The following is a 23,349-nucleotide window of genomic DNA, read 5'->3' as shown; positions in this document are numbered from 1 at the left end:
TCCATTTGTGTCACTGCAAATGGTAGTGGGCCCTGGAGAATAATGGAATACTTCCCGTACCTATTTGAAATACTGGATATTACAAATTTTGCCGGAAAGAAAGTTCCTTTATTTTTAAAAAGAAGTAGAACTGCATTTATAGATTTTTGGAAATTCACTTACCATGCCCGGGAATCGAACTAATTAAAAAAAAAAGACGGGTTGCACTCCGGGAGTGCCGGCAGAAGTGAAAACTTGATTATTAACGTTCAGCATGTTTGATATTTTGGAATGGTATCCGTCTTACGCATGGAATATAAGGGCTAAAAAAAAAATCCGTCTTACGCTTTTTCGATCAGGTCACGTGTCCTGACGCGAGTTTAAGATTTTATACCCATTACAGAAAAAGTGCTCAACGCCGCTAAAGAAGTTTTCACTTCAAAAAAAGACGTGTGGCACTCGGGGACTGCCGCGGTAAAGCTATTGCATAGCATGCCTTCAAGCCACACCTCCGGGCTCCGTGTCCGTCGGAGTGGGGAGCGTGAGGTTTTTTCGTTACGGAATTTCTGGATTCGGTCCCCGCGCTCAAGGCCCGCGATAGAAGCTATGCAATAGCTTAATAATAGAAAAAATAAACTTGTTACATTCTTCAATCACCTATGTAGCTATTGCTTTGCTTTCATATGATTTAAGTTTTGTGAATCTATTTCTTGGTAGATTTTTTTTCAATCAAAATAATTTCGTAGAGATGTCGTAGACCGTCGCGCGTCGTAACCTGTTTGTGATTTTCTTTATTTTATTCTTGTGTGTGTGTGTGTGTTATTTATAAGAATATTGTGATACCAATAAGTTCATTGTACATAAGTATATTGTATGTTGTATTTAATAGTTTTGAAATAAACGTTTGAAATTTTCAGCAATTTTATTTATTAATTTGACAACCTTGCTACCTTTTATAATTACTAGCTGCGTCCCGCAGTTTTACCCGACTAATTGAGTTTTTCCTTGTTAGGTATCCTTATGTTGCTGTGGGAATATCGGAATAAAAATTAGCCTAAGTTGCTCTTTTATATAACATCAGCGATCTGTGAGTGAAAGCCCCGTCAAAATCGGTCCAGCCATTCCAGAGATTAGCATTAATATTTTGGTATATGTACCGTGTTTAGGTACGCGTTTACGCATTTAGTAAATAGTGAGGTGTTTTTTGAGTTTTTTTAACACGTCTCTCGTGGGAATCTCTAATGGTTTATGGTTAATTAGAACTCTCTAAGCAAACTATCTAGATGTATCTACGTAAGTAATTACCTATAAGTTCATCCAACGATAACTTATGAGTATATTTTTAGCTATAATTATTTTTGAGGATTATTTTTAACTAGCTTTCCACCCGCCGCTTCGCCCGCGCTTTCAAAGAAAAACCCGCATCGTGCCCGTTCCCGTGGGATTTCCGGGATAAAACCTATCCTATGTGTTAATCTTAATCCACGTTACCCTCTATATGTGTGCTAAATTTTATTGTAATCGGTTCAGAAGTATTCGCGTGATAGAGTAACAAACATACACACACACATCCATCCTCACAAACTTTCGCATTTATAATATTAGTAGGAAGTAGGATAGGATAGAAATTAGGATAGGACTAGCTGTGCTACGGGGTTCACCCACGGGCAAAATCTAGTACTTATTTCGATAGCTCATGTCTAATTCTGATGATTAGGTATATTTACTAGGCGCTGGCACTGGCTCCGTCCGGGTCCAGGATGACTTGGGATAAAAACTTACCTGTATTCCTGTAAAGTATCAATCATCCGTCCTATAGTTTTAAAACCATCAATATGTACCTAGGTACCTACTTACAAATGTTTCGCTTTTATGATATTAGTATGATTTTAATAATCTTGTATGTTAAGATCACAAATAACGAATTCCATTCCATTTTAAGTAAGTATACTTACTCAACATTAATAAGTGTTTAAGTAAAAAAAAACATTAATATAAAAAAATGTGTGCGTGTACTAGTGTACACACGTAAGAAGTGAAACTTCTTTATGACCTTATTTTTCAAAAAATAATTTACTATAATATGCAACTTTACAGAAAAACGTCGAATCACGCGTGGTAGGGATAAGAAAAAGATGGCGCGTATCGGAAAAATGTCACGCGTAACGAAAAAATGTTACACTAAATTTTTTTCCAACCCCGATAAAGAAGTTTCACTTCAAAAATATCACTAATTAGGTACCTACAAACGTTATGCTCTATCAAATTCTTACTTTTTCTTCATAACAAATCCATACATCAGTTCAAATACAAACATAAACACCAAACATATATCTAGAATAGTCGATAAACGATAATAACAGCCCGTTAATTATCCAAAACTCATTATTAATTCACATTGTTACCGCGCGTGTCATAAGGGCAAAGAAAATGGTAGGCGGGCGGAATGGACCAATCGCAGCCCTCTAAATTACCTAACAATTACCAAACGACCAATCACAAGCCGTGAAAATTACATTAGTTTTCCAGCTAATGTAACTGCCAGTTAGTCATAAGTACGGCCCGCGGTGTTTTGAACGTGGAATCTTGTTCGCGGTTTTTTAACAGATAAAAAAAACGAATATAACTTGCCATGTGTTAAAAGTGAATGTCTTTTAGTTATAAATTCATTAGTAAAATAGTATGCTAATTGTGAATAATTTTAAAAACTAGTATGCTTTTTTAAACATAGACCCCGTTTTATTTTGAATCACAGATAAAAAAATAATAATATGGCTAAATAAAAATGTTAGTATATTTATTGGGAACTAAATAAAATACCATTTTCTTTCATACGAAGTTTTTATTTAAACGAATAGTTACGAATTCTTTATAACTCATGGAATACACCAAAAATATCAAGAACTCTGACACTGTATATTTACTCGTTTCGAAAAAAATCCTCCTACTTCCTACTTTAGTACCTTGAAAGTATTCCTGTATATGTAACTATTGAATTAAAAAAAAAATAAAAAATTACTGACTACTTTTAAAAAAAATTATCCCGGCAAAGTCGTGGATTTAGTAGAATATTATGGTCACTTTATAAGTAATGATGATAATTATCTTTTCATGTTTCAGTAATTTTAAACAATAAAATAGCCCATTTCTTTTCCACTACATGTTCACAGGCTTGTCTTATGCGTTTTTGGTAATACATATAGTACACTAGCCAAGAGCGGGTTGCAGATGTCATTACTTGTTGGAGCAATTATTACAGAAAATATTATGTCCTAATGAATAACACTTTTCAATATTATTTACACTATAATGTAGAATACTTATAATTAAAATAAATTAAATGTAATTTAATTCATCATCATAATGCATCGTATCGTTGTCATTATAGCCTTCTTAAAGTTCTCCAAAAATAACACATTTTTTAATTCTGACCTGTAGTTCCTCAGATAAACGTGTAACAAAAAAAAAACATTAAATGTGACTAATAAATAAATAAAATAAAACAAAAAAGTGACAATGGACCAAACCCCCTACGATTTGGACCCGATGTGTAGCTCTCAACACAGTAGCGCTATCGCCGCGCTACGCCTGCTACGAAGCTACAACCATTTCGTAGTACCGCCTGGTAAGTTACTTTTGTATAGAGCATTTTTATAGTTAATCCTTATTATTTACGTTATTAGAATTATAAATGATTAATTTAGAAATAAAAAAACCACTAGAAAACACGCTTAAACTATTATTATTGTCACCGATCCTTGATAAGTGTAAAAAGCTTGAATTAAATCTAATCGTTTAAAGTTATCGTTCATTAGGAGAGGCATACGTCCAGCAGTGGACATGATGATGATGATGATGATGATGTTTAAAGTTGGTCAAAATCGCTTCTATAGAAGTTGATTACTTATCAACATACAGGGGAAGTTATAAAATGGTTAAAAATGTAAGAAACATGCTTTTATAAATGTTGATTGTTGGTAATGAAATTATTGTATTGTCACCGATCCTTGATAAGTGTACAAAGTTTGAATTATTGAATATGTCCGTTTACAGCAGGACAAAATCGAGTCTGAAGGAGTCGTTTACATACACGTGTTACATACAAACATACAGGTGAAGTTAATAAAAAGTGTGTTAATAAAATAATGAAAAGTTTAAAAGATAATCCTTATTAGACTGCAGGCCCATGTTGAAAAATTTATGGGTCATTTGAACCACCAGGTAACCTATCTAGAACGATATAGGAGCATAAAATAATAAGATTCAGCACTATGCCGTCACTTGTAAGCTGTCCAACTGAGTGCAGATGAGAATTCGAAAGTACAGGTAGAGATTTTTTCCCCTTGTCTCCATGATTTTTGTACGGCGCGGCGTTGTGGAATAATGGATTCAAAGCAGTATAGAAATAGTATGACACAGATGCCGGAGTAAACAATAATCATATCATTAAATCGCTCGGTTGCGACGTGAAAGAAAAAAACATTGCTTTGTGCCCATACAAATGTTCGCCTTGAAATTCAAAATTGATCAAAAATACCTTTCTAGGTTGGAAATTGCATGTATTTTTATTCAAGCACAATAAGTACACTTATGAGAACTTTTTTAGTAGCAAATATCATAACATAATATGTAGAATTTTCGTATAGGTAGGCCGTGATTCAAGCCAAACAAATCGTATATGAGTAGTCGTGGTTTTACGTTGTTTCAGCCGAGTCCTCATATATAAATTATTTCCTCAAAAGTAATAAACGGTTAACGGAAACAGTTTTCACTGTCCGTTTTTTTTTTAACTTGAGGAAATCCTGCATACTGCTACTTCGAGGGCGTAATGCGGTTATGTCAGGCTTTTACTTTTCCAACAAGTAAATAGAGGCGATCCCGGGATCTCCGGATAGTTCATTGAAATGTTACATTTTTTAGGCCTAACCTCGAGTTTTTTAGAGGACGCAATTTTGTTTTTTTGATATGTAGGGGGGGTCAGTATGAAGCTAAAACCAAGTTTGTGGGGTCGCCACCCTTGTCCCACGGCCGCCATCTTGAAAATAGCGGTTGGAATGGTTTTTACGATATATCTCTTAAACTACTTATTTGATAAAAAAATATCGTAAATATTATTTGTTGCAAATTAAATTTTCTACAACTTTGGTCCAGTTACTTTTTGTCGTAGAACTATAAATAAAAAAGTTATAAGCGAAAATGTTCAGAAATTAGAGATGTTTATATTTTTCAATAAAACTTTTTTTTTATAATTTTACGAAGAAATGATATCAGACCATTTTTGTAGATTGTTTTTCGAGGAACAACTTTTACCTACAACATTTTTTCATTACGTCAATAGCTAAGGTTTTACAGCGCTCAGAAGTGAGTACTATTTTTCAGTAGTAACTATACATAATATATTGGCTATTGGCTCTTTTCCCAGACTCCACAACAATGGAAGCACACTGCAGAACATTTCAGCCCTGCTTTTCGACGTAAAAAAAACACGCTTCCAGACTCTATCTCCTGGGTGGTGGGGAAAAGATTCAATAATTAATTATTAATGATATTGCAAAATTAATTATTAAAAATATTATAATAACAAAAAAAAAAACAATTACTGATGACAAATTATTATTTACACACATAATATAAGTATACTATAGATCAGAGTACTGAAAATTAGTACTCACTTCGGAGCGCTGTAAAACCTTAGCTATTTACTTAATGACAAAATGTTGTAAGTAAAAGTTGTTCCTCGAAAAACAATCTACAAAAATGGTCTGATATCATTTCTTCGTAAAATTATAAAAAAAAGTTTTATTGAAAAATATAAATATCTCTAATTTCTGAACATTTTCGCTTATAACTTTTTTATTTATAGTTCTACGACAAAAAGTTACTGGACCAAAGTTGTAGAAAATTTAATTTGCAACAAATAATGTAACTCAATGTTTTTCATCAAATAAATAGTTTAAGAGATATATCGTAAAAACCATATCAACATCATTTGAATGCCTTAAAACCAAAAATATAATTTCAACAACAAAGGTCGTGTTCCATAGTTACAATATTGTATTCACTGAAAAGTGCTTCATATTGGTTGAAATGGTTGTTATAGTAGGGGAGCCCAGGATGCTAAATGTGGATTTACTCGAGCGTCACGGGAACCTATTAGAATTGGTAGATTAGACCATAGCGAGAAAAAAAGGTCCTATAATGTTTTCACTTTTAGCGGTGGGAAGGGTTTTTTGATTTTTTTTTAATTTAAAAAAGAAAAAAATTGGCTTGGAAATACTCAAGCGCGTTAGATATTGATATTTTGCGTGCTCCAGGACGTCACTGAAAAAAAGTATACGTTAATCTGACGATTTAAGTGGCGATTTAATCGCTATGAAGAAAGGGTAAAAAATTAAAGTAATATTATTCGAGCGCGTCAGATTAATATATGGGGGGGTTAATTACAATATAAGAAGTCCCCATTTCGCTAATCTGACGATTCGAGCTCAACCTTAGGGAATTATGGATTATTAAAATTTTCCAGCGGGGCCCCTGAGCGCACCCACCAACCATAACTGCTCATATTGACTAGAGGTACTAATGAATAGCTAAGGTACCGTCCCTTATAGTAATCTGACGCGCTCGAGTAAATCCCAAAATCCCCTCTTGGGCTCCCCTACTATTAATCATCTCAATAGATGGCGCGCGGTGTGTCCCTTCAGACACATAAAACTGAAAGAATAGAATAAATTCGATTGCTCTGGCGGGTCACGAGTGGCTGAGTTGGTTAGGCATCCGCCCCGGAATGGCGCGAAGGATGCGGGTTCGAGTCCCGCCTCGTGATCGAATTTTTTCTATTCTTTATAAAATTTATATTTATAAAGCATTTGAATGCCTTAAAACCAAAAATATAATTTCAACCCATATTTTGTCAACTTGACTTGCCTTATGCTTCTGTAGTATTTAACATTAATAAGCTTATTAGTGCATAACAGCATGTAATCTATATATTTAAAACTCAAAAGTGACTGATATAGTGATCTATCAACGCACAGCCCAAACCACTGGACGTATCGGGCTGAAATTTGGCATGCAGGTAGATGTCATAACGTAATCGAGGCGATTTTAGAAAATTCATCCCCCAAGGGGATCAAATAGGGGATGAAAGTTTGTACCATGAAAATTTACTATTAAAATTTAATGAAAATATAATACTGCATATCCTAAACAGCTAGTTTAGGATATGCAGTATTAAATCATCCTACATAGTATAAAACAAAGTCGCTTTCTCTGTCCCTATGTTATGCTTAAATATTTAAAACTACGCAACGGATGTTGATGGGTTTTTTTATAGATAGAGTGATTCAAGAGGAAGGATTAATTATATAATTTACTATATTTCCGCCCGCGGCTTCGCCCGCTATTTCAATGAAAAACCCGCATAGTTCCTGTAGGATTTCCGGGATAAAAAGTAGTGTCTAATATGTCTTATTCTGGGTCTTCAGCTACCTACATACCTAATTTTATTGTAATCGGTTCAGTATTTGCGTGAAACAGTTACAAACATCCATTCGTCTAATCCATCCATCCTCACAAACTTTCGCGTTTATACTATTAGTATCTAGGATTAAATCTTAGACAAAGCAGCGGCGAAAGCGCGGGCGAAAAATTAGTATTCAGGATGACACGGTTGTTTTAATATCATCCTCCTTTTCACAACGACAAACTTTAGGTGCAACAAGGGGAAGGGTTGCCAACCGTACTCTAAAATAGAGTCAGATATACTCTATTTCTTCTAAAATAGTTGGCAACCCTTGCATGATGCAACCATCTCTCATCCTCCTCCCGTTGGTTATTGCCTCGTTGCGTTGCCCATGCAGTCCCCACTGAACCTATAAATCCTGCAACGAAAATAGAATAACATGGAACAAGAAAAGAAAATAACATAAAAGTGTATTGCGAAGTTCCCTGACGTTATTAATTCTGTTGCTTCATTTGAATGAAATGTTAATAATAATAGGCTTATTTTATATGTATATTATCTATGTAAGTATTTATTTAAAACTAGCAAACCAGAGACACCTTTTCTTTGCTATAAACCTCACGGAATCCGAGACCTTTCCAACGAATGCAAAACCGTGGAAATCGGTTCGTGCGTTCTGGAGTTATAGCGTCAGGAAGGAAAACCCGACTTATTTTTATATGGTAGATTATATATATTATGTATGTTTATCAGCCATCTGGTTTCCATGAAAAATTGTCCCGAAAAATAGCTTCGCACAGATGCGATCATGGTGCAATAATGCTGATATGTACTAAATACCGTGTACCGCCGCAAACGCTACATGCTGTAGCCTACATGATACATCCCGTAATTTTTAATCATATAATATTAAATGCTGTAAAGGGCTTAAAAATAAACCTATATATATAAACTTTATTTTAATTTAATTTCACATTCACAACAAAGAAAAAAATATTTAGTTACCTAGATACAGAATCTTAGTTTCTAGATGTGATTGATTTGGTGTGCAAATTGATATTTTGGTGTCTAGTGCTGACGCAACCTCCTTAGTCCTCGCTACTACAATTTATTTTTTTCTCGTTTGAAAAATGATATTGAATGCGTGCCGTAACGGGCATATTATGGGCATACATTATATAACAATATATTTAGCCCATTAGGATATATCTTGAATTCGTAATTTTTAAATACATTTTTTACATATAGGAACTGCAGTTTGCCCTAAAAGCCAATTCATTCATACATACTTAAATACGCTCAACAAAACAGTCCTCTTTCCACAAAGTCGGTTAAACAAAACAAGTGTTAAACAACTAATTCCCTAAGTTCAAATGTTACCAACATTACACTTACAGGTGTTCTCTCCCACGGCCTAATGATCATTCTGTCATATCGTATGAGGGTAACACTGCCTTGGTTTATTTGCTTGTAATATTATGCATATATCGTTTATTTATTTCCTTCTAGCCGTATTCCTACTTCACCCGCGTATTCAAAGAAAATTTCCATAGAAATGAGAGAACGAAGTGAATATAGCAGCCTATCATATATATATAAAGCTACACTACCACTCACTCACTGACATCGCTTTTCTCGGAAACTATGCGGAAAGTGGGGGGGATAACGACGTGATCGTGTAGAGGTGCGCCGAGTGACCAGAGGAAAAATATAGCGATCTCGATCATCTTCGAAAACCAAGTGGACCCCTGGTGGTGCGCAAAAACGGTGGTACCTGGAGGGGGGGTGTCTGAACAAAAAATGCTCGGAACTGGTGGCGATTACCAGGGGTGGTGGAAAAATGGGGATTTTCGCGAAAACAAGATGGCCGCCGTACTTTGCCAAAATCGCCGTTTATGAATCCTTACATCTCAAATTTGGCACACGTGCTTTGTTCGAGCCGGCGAATCGATCGGTGCCCCGTTCGAGTGGCTCCGGGCCCCAGTTTCCAACTTCCATACAACGTAAAATCCAACGGCCCGCGGAAACGGTGTGAGTTGGGTGGGGGGTGTCGGAACTAAAAATGATCACCACCCTGGGACGCTACCAGGGAGCCATAGTGGGTCGCTCGATTTTGGAATTTTTCCATTTTTGGCGCAAACATAAAAACGTAAATTTAGACGAGGTGGCGCAACGGAGAAATACACCAATGATGCATTCGTACTCGCCCAGCTCCCAGGATATCCAGAAAAATACGAAATCTTAAACTTTCCCTCATCTCTCGAAGACGGTCAACGTCCCGCGCAAACGGTAGCAGCTACATCTGGGGTGCTCAAACTAAAGTTGGAGTAGACCTCGAGCAATTACCACAGATAGTGAAAAAAATTCAAAATGGCGGAAAAAATGGCCGCCGCCATACAAATGCTAAAACGGCCATCGCTGGTCCGATCACGCTGAAACTTGGCACAGGGGCTTTAATCGAGCCGCACATTAAGTTGGCATACTCATCATCGAGTTTCCATCGCTGGTTTTTGAGTTTCATACAACGCGAAATTCGACGGCTCTCCGAAACGGCGCCAGATAGGTGGGGGGTGTAGAACTAAAAAATGATCAGGAAGATGGGGCGCTACCAGGGCAATGGAGAAATTTCAAATTGGACGCAATTTTTTTTTCAAAAATGGCCAATTTTTCAAAGCAAGATGGTGGCGCCGGTTACTTTGCGATCGGTCTGAAAATTGATTTCTGTGCTCTAATCGGCCAGATTTACAAAACTGCATACTCAGAATTTCTCTCCGACCCTCGGTTTCCATTTTCCATACATCACGAAATTCAACGGCTCTCTAAACCGGTGGCAGGTAGGTCGGGGTCGCCCAAGTAAAAAATGCTTCAAAACTTGGTCCGCTTCCAGGCATATAAAAATTTTTGGTAAAAAGCGAATTTTTTTTTTTCGAAAATTTTGTATGGAAATTTCCATAGTAGGAAGGGTAATTGAATAGCAACGGCAAAAGACGGCGCCGCGGGCTGCTTGCTGCCCGCGCACCGCGCAACCTCGAAGGTCGACAGCCTCCCGGAGTAGAAAATATTTATTAACTTTTGAACTACCGCACGAGCCAAGCGAGCGAAGCGAGCGAATCACGGCAGCGGCTGGCGTAAATATTCAAATTGGTAGCGAGGAGCGAAGCGACGAGCGAGTTAGGTTAACTTTTGAACTACCGCACTAGCCAAGCGAGCGAAGCGAGCCAGTCACGTCAGCGGCCGGCGTAAATATTCAAAGAAGTAGCGAGGAGCGAAGCGACGAGCGAGTTAGGTTAACTTTTAAACTACTCCACTAGCCAAGCGAGCGAAGCGAGCAAGTCACGTCCGCGGCCGGCGTAAATATTCAAAGAAGTAGCGAGGAGCGAAGCGACGAGCGAGTTAGGTTAACTTTTGAACTACCGCACTAGCCAAGCGAGCGAAGCGAGCCAGTCACGTCAGCGGCCGGCGTAAATATTCAAAGAAGTAGCGAGGAGCGAAGCGACGAGTGAGTTAGGTTAACTTTTGAACTACCGCACTAGCCAAGCGAGCGAAGCGAGCAATTCACGTCAGCGGCCGGCGTAAATATTCAAATAGGTAGCGAGGAGCGAAGCGACGAGCGTGTTAAGTAAACTCTTGAACAGAAGCGACTTTAGAGCGATTCCCAGTCAAACAAAAAAACTACGTAGGTTAAAAACTATTAAGACTACATTAAAAAAACCGACTTCAAAAACGGAAAAGTAGGTTCTTATTTTTGAAGTTTTCAATACGTAATAATATACACATCTTCACACATTTATTGAGTGAATGAGATGATTTATAAGCGTAGGACTTACACCAAGAGTAGTGTAGTTTTTATATCGAAAATAGCCAATGTTGCGAATAATGTAATTGAATTGCAAGTAGGTAGTTCTTGTATCGAAATAATCGTAGTTCTTGTATCAAAAAATAGCGTAGTTTAATAAGTGCTTAGTGCTTGGCACCGACTTCAAACCTATATTATAGTGAATAACACAACTAAATAATATTATGTAGTAATTAATTATTTTTTACTTTTCCGTTTTTGAAGTCGGTTTTTCTAAAGTAGTTATTTTTATAGTGTAACGATATCTTATTCGATACACCCTTTGACTGTAGTAGTCCTATGGCCTTGCATTTAGATATTTTTAGTGCCGAAAGCATAATGAATTTGATTTTGAACGACGCTACTAAAAAGACTTGAAGTTTTCAATATGTTTTATACATCTTCACACATTTATTGTCTTGAACAGTTTATTATGAAAAGTCACCGCTATTGATAAGACACCTCAAATAAATGAAATTCGGGATCACGTTTCAAAAATTTAACCAATATTTGAATAAGTAATTTATAAGCAGTTTCGACCGACTGTAGAATCGCTGTTACCAGATGTAACAAATGGACAGGAAATTCGAATGCATTTTCAAATGACTGAAGATTTCTGCCCTTGGATGAGCCGCGAGCTGCTTGCAGCTCGCGCACCACGCACCCTCGAAGGTGGACAGCCCCCCGGAATAGAAAATATTTGAATAGGAAATTTATAAGCACTTCCTATTGACTGTGGAATCGCTGTTAGCAGATAATAACAAATTGACGGGGAATTTTAATGCATTTTCAAATGACTGAAGATTTCTGCCCTGGGATGCTTCCGCACCACGCTCCCTCGAAGGTGGACAGCCTCCCGGAGTGGAAAATACTTGAATGGGGAATTTATAAGCATTACCGACTGACTGTAGATGACTCGCTGTTAGGCGTTAGCAGATGTAACAAATGGACAGAAAACTCGAATGCATTTTCAAATGACTGCCCTATTGCTTCAACCCAGGGGCAAAAGGGCTCGCGGGCTGCTTGCAGCCCGCGCACAACGCACCAGCTAGTATATTATATAACTCTCTATCCTCCGATCTTCTCAGACAAATAAATCTCTATTTAAAAATGAGCCCTATCTCCCTTGGTGCGGCATCACGTGTGATCTCCTGGACTCACGTATTCATTATTGTCAGGAGAAGGATATTTTGCAAGAAAACCTTAATTAAGATAACTTAATGGCCATTAAACTTCACGTTTGACAGTTCGCGCGAAGAAACGACAACGTCTGTCGGGTCATCAAAACATCACTCCATTGTGATGTGAAAGAAAGGCAAACAAACGAACAAACTTTCGCATTTATAATGTTAGTAAGGCGAGCTGCTTGGCCCGGCTAAACCTTGAATAATGTTTTCTATGGGCATAAAAGATAACGCCTATTGGTGAAATAATATTCATGATCGGAAGATAGACAAAGAAGAAGAAGAGAGACAAAGCTTAAAACTCTTTTACTCAAAGTTACTAATATTAGAATTAAAAATAAAGTATTTGCCTAGCATTCATTAGATTTTGAGAATGGATGCCATCCATCCATCCTCATAAATATACACCTAATAATCCTAGAAAACCCTTTATCCTAAAATCTAGCACATTTGCACTAAATAATTTCAATATTTACAAAAACCATTAAACGAAGAGGGACGGGTACTGTAGTGCTTATTATTGATAGCAATTAGCCGTAACATCAGTACTGGCAGGTGCAATCTCCCCTACGCAATAGTAAAGTCAGCAAAAAAAGTTTTGCTGAAAAAAAAATTTCTTATTCATTTGCGACATTTTTTCATTACTTTAGATATACACATTTCACATATCGACGACATATTTACTTAAGATATACAAGATTGAAATAAAAATAGAAATAAGGTAAATTTAAATTTTCTCATATCGAGGTCGAGACCTTCCCCTATCGGTCAACTTTACAAACGATCAAACTCTATCTACTGTTGTAGGAAATTTTATTAATGAACTACGTACTATGTATATTAAAGCACTATGTACTTGAGACTCTAGTAACTAAAAATCGACATACTTTAAACAAATAGACTCACTATCACCGATTAAAAAAAGGTCATCAAAAAATGTCCGAGTGAATATTTATTCAAATTTTTCAAATTGCACCCTATTTCAACGGAGTAATATTTAAATAGCCTACATCGCTCTTTAGAAAAGTCTGCCTAATACAATTGTAGGCAGAGTTTTGCTGTCGACAATTTGTAACCGCGATTATGCTTCTAAGTTATAGTCTTAATATATATAAATCTCGTGTCACAATGTTTGTCCTCAATGGACTCCTAAACCACTTAACCGATTATAATAAAATTCGCACACCATGTGCAGTTCGATCCAACTTGAGAGATAGCATAGTTGAAACATGTAGGTACCACGGGCGAAGCCGGGGCGGACCACTAGTTATTTATAATTATAGTACGTCACTATAATATTATACAGTATTCTATACTAGTTATATTAGTACATTGTAACATTTGGAATTATACAGACGCTTTTTGCTGACGGTACATAATAAATTATGAATACAGGTGACGACCGCCTGATCGCCGGCACGAGCGACCCCTTAGTACAGCTAATCGTTTCAGAACAATATTTGCTTTATAATAAACACTGTTTTGTTATAAATTATTTTGATTTATCGTAAGGTTACAGATGCTTATCGAGGTGATGTGAAAAATGATACAGATTAAATAGACTTGTTATGTCGGATTGTGAGGTCAATATGATCGGTTTTTAAGTGCGTTTGAACTTTGAAGATATATTATCATTTGTATATATTTAGTGTATATATTTATTATATCTATGCTAGGTACATATTTGTTTTTCTTACACTTCCATGTCAATTTCTTTATTCTCGTCATCAATCCTTTCTTTATCCCTTGCACCTTCAGAAAATGTTCGTGGTGGTATTCACTTAGCATCAGGGGTACCACTAGCTCAGTGGCCTGCAATGAAACAGCTTCCTGCAGCCACAATCCTTACCTACGAAGTATGTCATTGTCACTGCCTGAAGACTAATCTTCGAAATGGCTGGACCGATGTTAACTGGAATTTCACCAGTACCTACTGATATAGCTGAACTGATTTCAATGTACGTTCACTGATAATACTGACAAAGCTTATATTATTTAAAAGGCTACCCACACGCGCAATGGTCACTTACCATCAGATGCTCCGTTGTCTCTTCTACCATAAAATTGTGACTACATATTTATATTCTAATTATTAAAGTTATGTAATATCATTTCATAAAACAAAGTCATCCATTGCGTCTGTCTGTTCGCGATAAACTCAGCAACTACTGCATCCATTTTCATTCTGTTTTCGAAAGAAATCTTTCCTTCCGAAAACTAAACTTTATTTTAGTTTATAAATAATATGTTGTGTTGTTACTTGTTACAGATTCTCATCCGATGGTACCACTGCTAGCGGCGCTACCATCACCATCCTGTCTACCACCATACTGCCAGCACATCTTGCCAGTGAGACCACCACGTAAGGGACAAATTCTTCTCCTCACGTTGCTTATTGCCTCGTTGCGTTGTTTATGCAGCCCCCACTGAACCTATAAACTCTTCAACGGAAATAGAATAACATGGAACATGTTTGTAATATAAAAGTGTGGTGTTAACTTCCCTGACGCGGATATACAGGATGGTGTTTTGTATCTGTAGGGAATAGATAATTTTACTCAAGGGAAACATTCCATTATTATGGAATAGAACGAAAGCTGCATGTTTTTCTCTCTGATTAAAAAAAAATGCTTGCTATTAGCTCGTAGTACAACCAAATCCAAATTACGTGTTTCACAGGAAGTTTATGTAATAAAATTATAATATACTAGCTGTTCCCCGCGGTTTTACCTTCATTGCTCCGCTCCTGTTGGTCTTAGCGTGATGATATAATAGCCTATTGCCTTCCTCGATAAATGGGCTATCCAACACCGAAAGAATTTTTCAAATCGGACCAGTAGTTCCTGAGATTAGCGCGTTCAAACAAACAAACTCTTCAGCTTTATAATATTAGTATAGATGTATGTGACCGCCTCCGATGGAAAGTGGGTTCTAGCGCGTGAGCGTAAAATTGAGGGGTACTGGGTTCGATTCCCGGTGGAGACGGAAATATCACTCGATCTGGCAGGACACAAAAGGCTGGCCACTGACCTATCCGTAAAGAAAATCGATCAGTTAAACAAATGTATGCATCATGCATCTGCCCCTTACCCCACTAGGTAAAGGATACGGGACATCACTTGCAAATAATTGATGAAAAAAGTTACAGACAATAAATTATATTAGGTATTTACCTTTTGCCATCAAACTATTCAGCGTCACCCTATTTGTAAATTCGCCTTTCTATACGAATATGGAAGCTATAGTACATAGTACTTATGGTAAAACTTCTGCAGACTCCACCGGTGTAAAATATAAAATGTTTTGGTACCTTAAGTTTAAACGTATTAATAAAATCTATATAAGTAAAATCAATAAGAGGATAATCCTCTATAAAATATAAGTAAAATTATAAATACATAAATATAAATATAATATACGTTTTACATACACACTTATTTCCAGTAGTCCCCAACACTCAAGTACCAGCATGCGACACCGACCGTCGTAGAGGCGAGAAGCGACCCATACCAGCGGAATTGAAAGATGAGAAATACTTCGAGAGACGCCGTCGGAACAATCAGGCTGCCAAGAAGTCGAGGGACGCTAGGCGGATGCGTGAAGATCAGGTTAACTAGATTAATTTAGTATAATCTAGAAAAAAATGCGTTCTAAGCAAGAACATCATATGTTTTCGAAGTTTTGATTAAGTAACATAGTTAGCTTCTTTGGCAAAAACTTTTAAACGAATTCCGAATCGGTGGTAAATGTTAAAAATACTTATGTAATGACGATTCGAAAGTGCTACTAAATAGTAGTCTAATTGAATAAATGAATGTTTGAGTTTGAGTTTTGAGTTTGAAATATGCGTCATCAACGTAGGTACACTCAAACTGTCCCCACAGACACAGCAAAGCAACTTACGAATCAGACTGCGTTTCTACCAGAGACGTGCTGAACGAGGGCCGTGGCGAGTTAAATAAAGCGACAGGATTGGTTGTTTAAAAACACATCCCTTGCTACGCATCCTCGCACATCTCTGGTGGAGAAGCACCTTTAGTAGCAATTCATAAAACTTTTAATTGGGGGGCAGTGCATAACACTTAAAATGACTGCAAGACACAAGCTGCCGTCGTAGACAGCTGTAAACTATTTAATATTCCTAGCTATACAATCTATTATATATACTATGTCAATTAAATTCTGAATTCATAGTTTTGCTATACTCATACTCAATACTCATTCTACAGATTGCCTGGCGAGCATGTCTACTAGAGCAAGAAAATGCATCACTACGTGCCCATATAACCGCTTTACGACAAGAAGCCATGGCTTTACGCGCTTTATTGGCTGCCAGAGACGAAGCGCCCGTGCCTTCTTCCACGACGGATTAAAAAATAAACGTCATATTGTGTATAATTATTAATTTCACTATTGGTCCGATCGCACTAGGTGTAAAGTACGTAGCAGCGTAGCGTTTTTTTGTGTGGTGTCTCTCGATGTTAGCCAGAAGGCTTCTACGTCTTAACGCAAACGCGTGGGTGAACTGAAGGTTCACCCTGGTAGCGATAATCGACATGCTCAAGGGCGTCCCCCCTTGACGGGGATCTCTAACCTCGGCTTGGGCTGCCGTTGGAGTGGAGGAGGCCGGAAGGGCCCTCGTCGGACGGGGACGCGGACACAGCTTAATATCCTTTCTATGAAATTTTTTGAAGTTAACGCACTCGACACCGTAACTATGCGCCACGTCCAAAGACCAATCCGTAATAGGCCTCTAGTACGGTCGGACTCGGAGCTTTAAAATCGCGATATCCTAGTATCAGTTACTCGTAGAAAACGTAGAAAAGAAATCGTGAAGACAGTTTTGTGGAGAATTTTAAGTAGGTACTAGAACTTGACTTGACCCTGAATAACGTTTGTTGCGCACATAGGATGGGGATTTTAAAAACTTTATTTGTTATGGGACACCGCAGCTCTCCCCCAAAGGTTGACTTTTCTGCAATTATTGTTATTTTAAATTTTCACCTAATTTGACCGGAGTATACCTACCTATGTTCCATAACTTTTATTATATTAAATTCGATAGGTTTACTTTTATTAGTCTTTGAGCACAAACGTGGCATCAGATTTCTATTACATATTAAGTAATTTTTAAGGTATCTGAAAAATAATATATACTTAGGTAATGTGATGTTTTAAATCCGTCCGTTTTAAATATAGTCATTAGTACTTGCATTATATTATTGTAAATAAAAATATATTTATTGTAGTTTTATGGAAACGTGATTGTCTTAGAAATTTAGAATTTAGAACGCACTATATTTTTATAAGTTTTATTTTTAAGTCTTAGAGTGAAAGATACGAAATACATTAATTAGCACTTTAGTACATAATATAGGTATGACTATGGTCAAAAGATTGCTTATTAAACGGTATACCTACCTACGACACAGTGTTTATAATATGATTATTAGAAGTCCTCAATTCTAGCTCGACTCATTTATTTGTGAAGTTACTTATTTAAAAAACATACGTAACAGCTATTAAAAAATTTTGTACCTACCAGTACCTACCTATACTTAAAGTAACTAATGTTTATTTATGATGATTATGATGTCGGGAATAATCTAAATAGGTAATATAGACTTACCATTTTTACAATCACAAGTCAATTTATTTTCCTTTTATCCGGTCTTCAACAATCGTTTAAACTAAATATGTAGTAAATATTTAGGTAAATACCTAAGCATAAAGCCACCATTTTTTTTTTATACAATTAAACGCCCGCTCGAAATTCGAACATTCGAACGTCCTTCTTTTTTTATTTTGGGTTGCCACTTGCCAGTTGCCACCTTGCGTGCATTTTGCATTTTTAAATGATACATAATATTTTATCTCAGATATATCATACTTGTTTGTTCGCATCTCGAAGTGATTATATATTAAGAGCATATGTAACTTTTTTAGTTTTTAGAAAATTTCTTCCAATGTTTAGACTACCAATAATTATTAATTTACATCAATTATTTCAATTTCACTTCAACACTTTTCAAAATAACTGTTGTAATGAGGTTTTATTAGTAGGTGATGGTGTTGCAATGTTGTTTTTAAGGTTGTTAATGTTCCAAAATTTGAAATAAAATATTTGAGAAAAGTATCTTATTATGTGTTTTATTTACCCATGTGTATATTAATTTCTAGGCCGGGAGATACTGACACAAAATATTGGGTCATTTGTAACAGTATGGGCTATGGCGGTTCTACAGGGGCCTTAGTACGCATTGACAAAAAGAGAAATGATGGTAATAACGCTGGTACCGGCCGCGGCGGCCCAGTCGCTTGGGCGTTAGTCGAATTCGTCGGATAAATTACGAGTGTCAAACGATTTGTTGCACAAAAATTATAGAATTTACCGATAGCCCATAAAAAAGAAGTAGGCGGTAGTTAGTGTCATGCCATACTATTCAGGTGTGTCTTACAGGCTACAGCCCGCCATACCGACGCGAATGCTTTGATTGATAAAAAATATATTCAACCGTTTGTACCAGGCTAATTTTTGTACAGTTAATCATCGTCCTGCAGCCATGTACGAAAATCGACAGGCCATAATGTAGAACCGCCATACTGTTACAAATGACCCAATATTTTGTGTCAGTATCTCCCGGCCTAGAAATATTAAATTTTTCAACCCACTATTTGCTACATTAGCGCTAATACGGTGAGATTTCGAAGAATAATTTGCAAAGAGTAGTATAATTATTAATACAGGTACTATAATACCCCTTTGAAAGGCAAATACATATTTTTACTTTACTCTATTTTTTTGCATACCGAACGGCCGTGTGTAAACGAGAGGGAATGATAAGTGATGCCATATGCATAGCGATGCCATTTTAGGTACGTTTTTGGAACGGGATATAAAATTATAATTAATTTAAAATTGCAGGGGCACAAAAATTCGTTATTTTTTAAATATTACGTGAATCCAAGCTAATCATCTCCCAACTAAGAGTAGTCCAATTTAGAATCTTATTAGAACCATTGAGCTATTATTACTACGTATAGAGGAGACACCACGAACAAAATCTATGCTGCAAGCGCGACGGCGCGGGGCGGCTTGTGAGTCATAGATTAAGCGATGTCATCGACTCACCGCTATAGAGGCGAAACTTTGTAAATATTTTGCTTATTAAGCAATTAAGAACAATCAATGTGACAAAAAAAATAATTAATCTAATAAATAAATTATTACTTAATAAACTTATCATTTAAAAACTTTTCAATTACATAATACCAATCAATGTAACAAAAAAAAATTGATACATAGGTAATTTATTTTCATCTTTCATGATTTAACTTTTTTTCAAATAATATCCACAGTACAATATTTTTTATAGGTGTAAAATTATTTTTTTCCACTATAAATATTTACGTCATCTAATATTACTTTAAAAACATCTTACATACCCAATGCCGTTTCTTAAATTTTTAGTCTATGACAAATGACGCAAAATGGCGCCCGCCAAAAATTTTGCTCGAACCAAGTTTTAACAATGATTATTATCTAATTAATTGTCGATGAAAAGTTATTTCTTTGCACTTTGCCGCATTACTTGAATTATAAGTGCAATATCGCAACACACTCGAGGGCATATTTGATGAGTTTCTTGGTTTTTTGCTTTAAAACAAACAAGACATGAACGCGACCATCGCACTAAAGCGACTGAGTGCAGTTAAGCCATATGGCTTATGTTGAGCGGAGCATATGTGAATTGTAGGCGGTGTCGTCTCCATATGTATATCTCAGGGTGTCTTCCGCTATGCACTGCGACCACTGTAAGGTGTGACGTCAATTCAGTATACTGTGAAGCCATTCCTTTATAGCCAGTTATACTGGTTACGATTTAAAACGGAACGCAATCCAGTATACTGTCAGCCGCATTTTTTGACGCAGCATTCAAATGTGTGTATTAAAGTTTTCTAGAACATAAAAATAAACTGTTTTGGAGTACTGTCCAATTAAAAATATTTTAATTAATATTAATTGTAAATTGAATTTATAATATGTATAATAAAAGTAAGTATTTTTCATAAAAAAGAATAAAAAAGAACTTTCAGCTCGTATTGAACATTTTCAACACAGTCTAATAAAGTTAATTTTTGCAATTCTTCCATTGTTTTATTTATTAATCCAAACTAATTACAGAACTTTAAAATTTTCTGATTATACTGTAGCTTTGTTTATGAGACGTTAGGCACTCGAGTGGTTTTGACTGATCATATTACTTGCTCTGTGGACTGATCACGTGATCAAAGTACTGCGAGTACCTTACCTCGAAAACGCCAGTGCTCACGCCTCACAGTAGAATATGGCGGCGATTAATGACGCCATAAATTTCCCTAGGGTACTGCGGCAGTATACTGGCAGTCCATAACGGAACGAATTTTTCTACAGTGATAGCACTGTGCAGTGGTTGCAGTGCATGTCGGAAGACACCCTCAATGATTAGAACAAAAATTATTATTTTATGTATGATACGAATTACGACAGTTCAGTTTGGAAAAAAAAAGAAATAATATAGTTAAGTGAAAAATTGTATCAACTAAATTATTCAATTATTATTTTTAACAATAAATTGCCAAGAAATGAATTTTATTCAAATTAAATTAATTAAAGTGACCATATTAAAAAATAGCTACCGACAGATCTGTGTTATCAACATACTTTTATCCACAGCTTTTATCTGATCATGAACAATAAATTCTAACCAATCACATTACTGCAGATCAAAAATTAACCAATAAAATCCCCCCCGGTGACGAGAACAGCGAGAACATTCGACATCAAAGTTTCCTTACTTTCGCATTATTTTATATGGCAATATTTTGTGAATAGTGCCAGAAAAAGTAAAAAAAAAAATTGTTCTTTCGTGAAGTTGCGTCATCCACATGGTTCTGTTCGTAGTGTGCTGAAATATATTTTAAATTAATAAGTTCGATAGTAACATTAATAAAAATGCTGTCGGTGACGCGAGTGATCAGCCGAAAGGCTCTGGAGTGTTCAGGAATTGGATCAGACTTTTATACACAAAGGAATTTTTCCACAATTCTCAAAAATGTAAGTGACCATTTTATATTAGAAAACGAATGAAAATCGTTTGTCAAATTATTTTAACGTCAGTAAAATTAGTATTTCGCTAGATTTACTTTGTATTTAATTGTTATTTATTAAATGTCGCAGTTAAGAATTCGATTAGCCGGGAGGCACATGTGAGATATTTCGACATAAATTTCGTTAAAATTATCATTTTCCCAATGAATTTCAGACCGCAGCACCCACAGTTCCTATTTATCAGAGACATGGAGTCCAATACAGACACAAGTAAGTAAAGTTTCACTACAGAATATTCTGTAACATAACCTAACTTATCGACCTTTGATACCGAATGCTGTGCTTAGAATTAAGTAGATCGTTGTAAGATAACGTTTACCTCTCGTTTTATACAACATATCTTTTAAATTCCATCATTCAAGTTACTTATTTTACAATATTTATCACAAAATCTTATGCAATATAGGTACAATAACATCCCAATATTGGTAGACAATGAATAATTTTAGCAAGCATAGAGGTTTAACTATAAACCACTTTTTCTTTGAGTACTAAAATATTTGTATTATGTTTACCCAAACATACACTATTTACTAGCTTTGGTTATGTTCAGTATTCAAAATTGGCAAGCCTAGTGGCTTAAACGTTACTGACTATTGCGTTGAAATTCTTTAAAACTAAAATAATGAGTAAGTTACCAATTTATTTGTAAACAAGATAATATAGACTAATGTGAACATGATGCAATTCAAACTCAAACTCAAACTCAAACATTTATTTATTCAATTAGACTTCTTCTAGAAGCACTTTTGAAACGTCATTAGGTACATATTTTTAACATTTACCACCGATTCGGAAAGCAGTATCTACGGAGAAGAATCGGCAAGAAACTCCATAGTTGCTCTTTTTAATCATATCAGTTTTACAATTTTACAAATTACATATGTAACATCATAATAATTATATTAACATAATATGCCAAAGAACTGTCCTGTGGTTTTTACGCGACAACCCTCCATGGGTTTTTATCGTCCATATATTCCTTAATACTGTAATAGGCTCTCTGAACTAGTACATTTTTTATATAAGTTTTAAATTTAGAACAACTAAACTCTTTAATATTATGAGGAATTCTGTTGTAAAAGCGTATACCTTGACCCATAAATGAATTTTTAACTTTAGCTAGCCGGAAAAATGGCATTTCAATTTTATTTCTGTTTCTTGTGTCATAACAATGTCTATCTCCGACTTTTGTGTGTAAGTAAGCGTTATTGTGTACATATAAAATATTATTAAATATATACTGCGACGGTACAGTAAGGATACCAGTATTCTTAAAGAGATCTCTTAGTGAGTCTCGAGCACGCAAATTATATATAGAGCGTATGGCTCTTTTCTGTAATATAAATATAGTTTCTATATCTGCAGCCCTGCCCCATAGCAGAATTCCATAGGACATTATGCTATGAAAGTAGCTAAAGTAAACCAATCTAGCCGTTTCTTCATCGGTGAGATGCCTTATTCTTCTAACTGCATATGCAGCTGAGCTGAGCTTAGCAGCGGTGGTGGTAACATGGGCCCCCCATTGAAGCTTCTCATCTAATGTCAAACCAAGAAAAACAGTCGATTCCACAGGGTATAATACCTCCCCGTTTAAAATAATATTCCTTTTCACCTTTTTTACATTTGGGAGGATAAATTCTACACAATTTGTTTTTTTTGTATTTAATAGTAAATTATTAGTATTAAACCAATTGGATATGCGTAAAAGAGCAGAGTTTACTTCGTCAACATTTGT

The 23,349-nt window shown here is 35.9% G+C and overlaps 1 protein-coding gene across 2 annotated transcripts in view; it reads left to right on the top strand.

The window, feature by feature from the left end:
- The first annotated feature begins 21,340 nt into the window (after positions 1 to 21,340).
- Hsc70-5 (Heat shock protein 70 cognate 5) overlaps positions 21,341 to 23,349 on the top strand; it is a 37,067-nt gene continuing 35,058 nt past the window's right edge. For both annotated transcript variants that reach the window (XR_016317929.1, XM_089712806.1), the window contains exons 1-2: positions 21,341 to 21,557; positions 21,766 to 21,821. Coding sequence is in view for 1 of the 2 variants with exons in the window: in XM_089712806.1 (XP_089568932.1) it covers positions 21,456 to 21,557; positions 21,766 to 21,821 (158 nt within the window). In the remaining variant the exon portion in view is untranslated. The remainder of the gene's footprint in view (positions 21,558 to 21,765; positions 21,822 to 23,349) is intronic.

Source organism: Colias philodice, chromosome 29 (assembly GCF_061535455.1).
Source record: "Colias philodice isolate Cphi_HAF_F1 chromosome 29, ilColPhil1 Martin Lab GWU primary, whole genome shotgun sequence".
In the NCBI taxonomy this organism is placed as follows: domain Eukaryota; kingdom Metazoa; phylum Arthropoda; class Insecta; order Lepidoptera; family Pieridae; genus Colias; species Colias philodice.
This window is presented reverse-complemented; position numbering and strand designations above follow the sequence as displayed.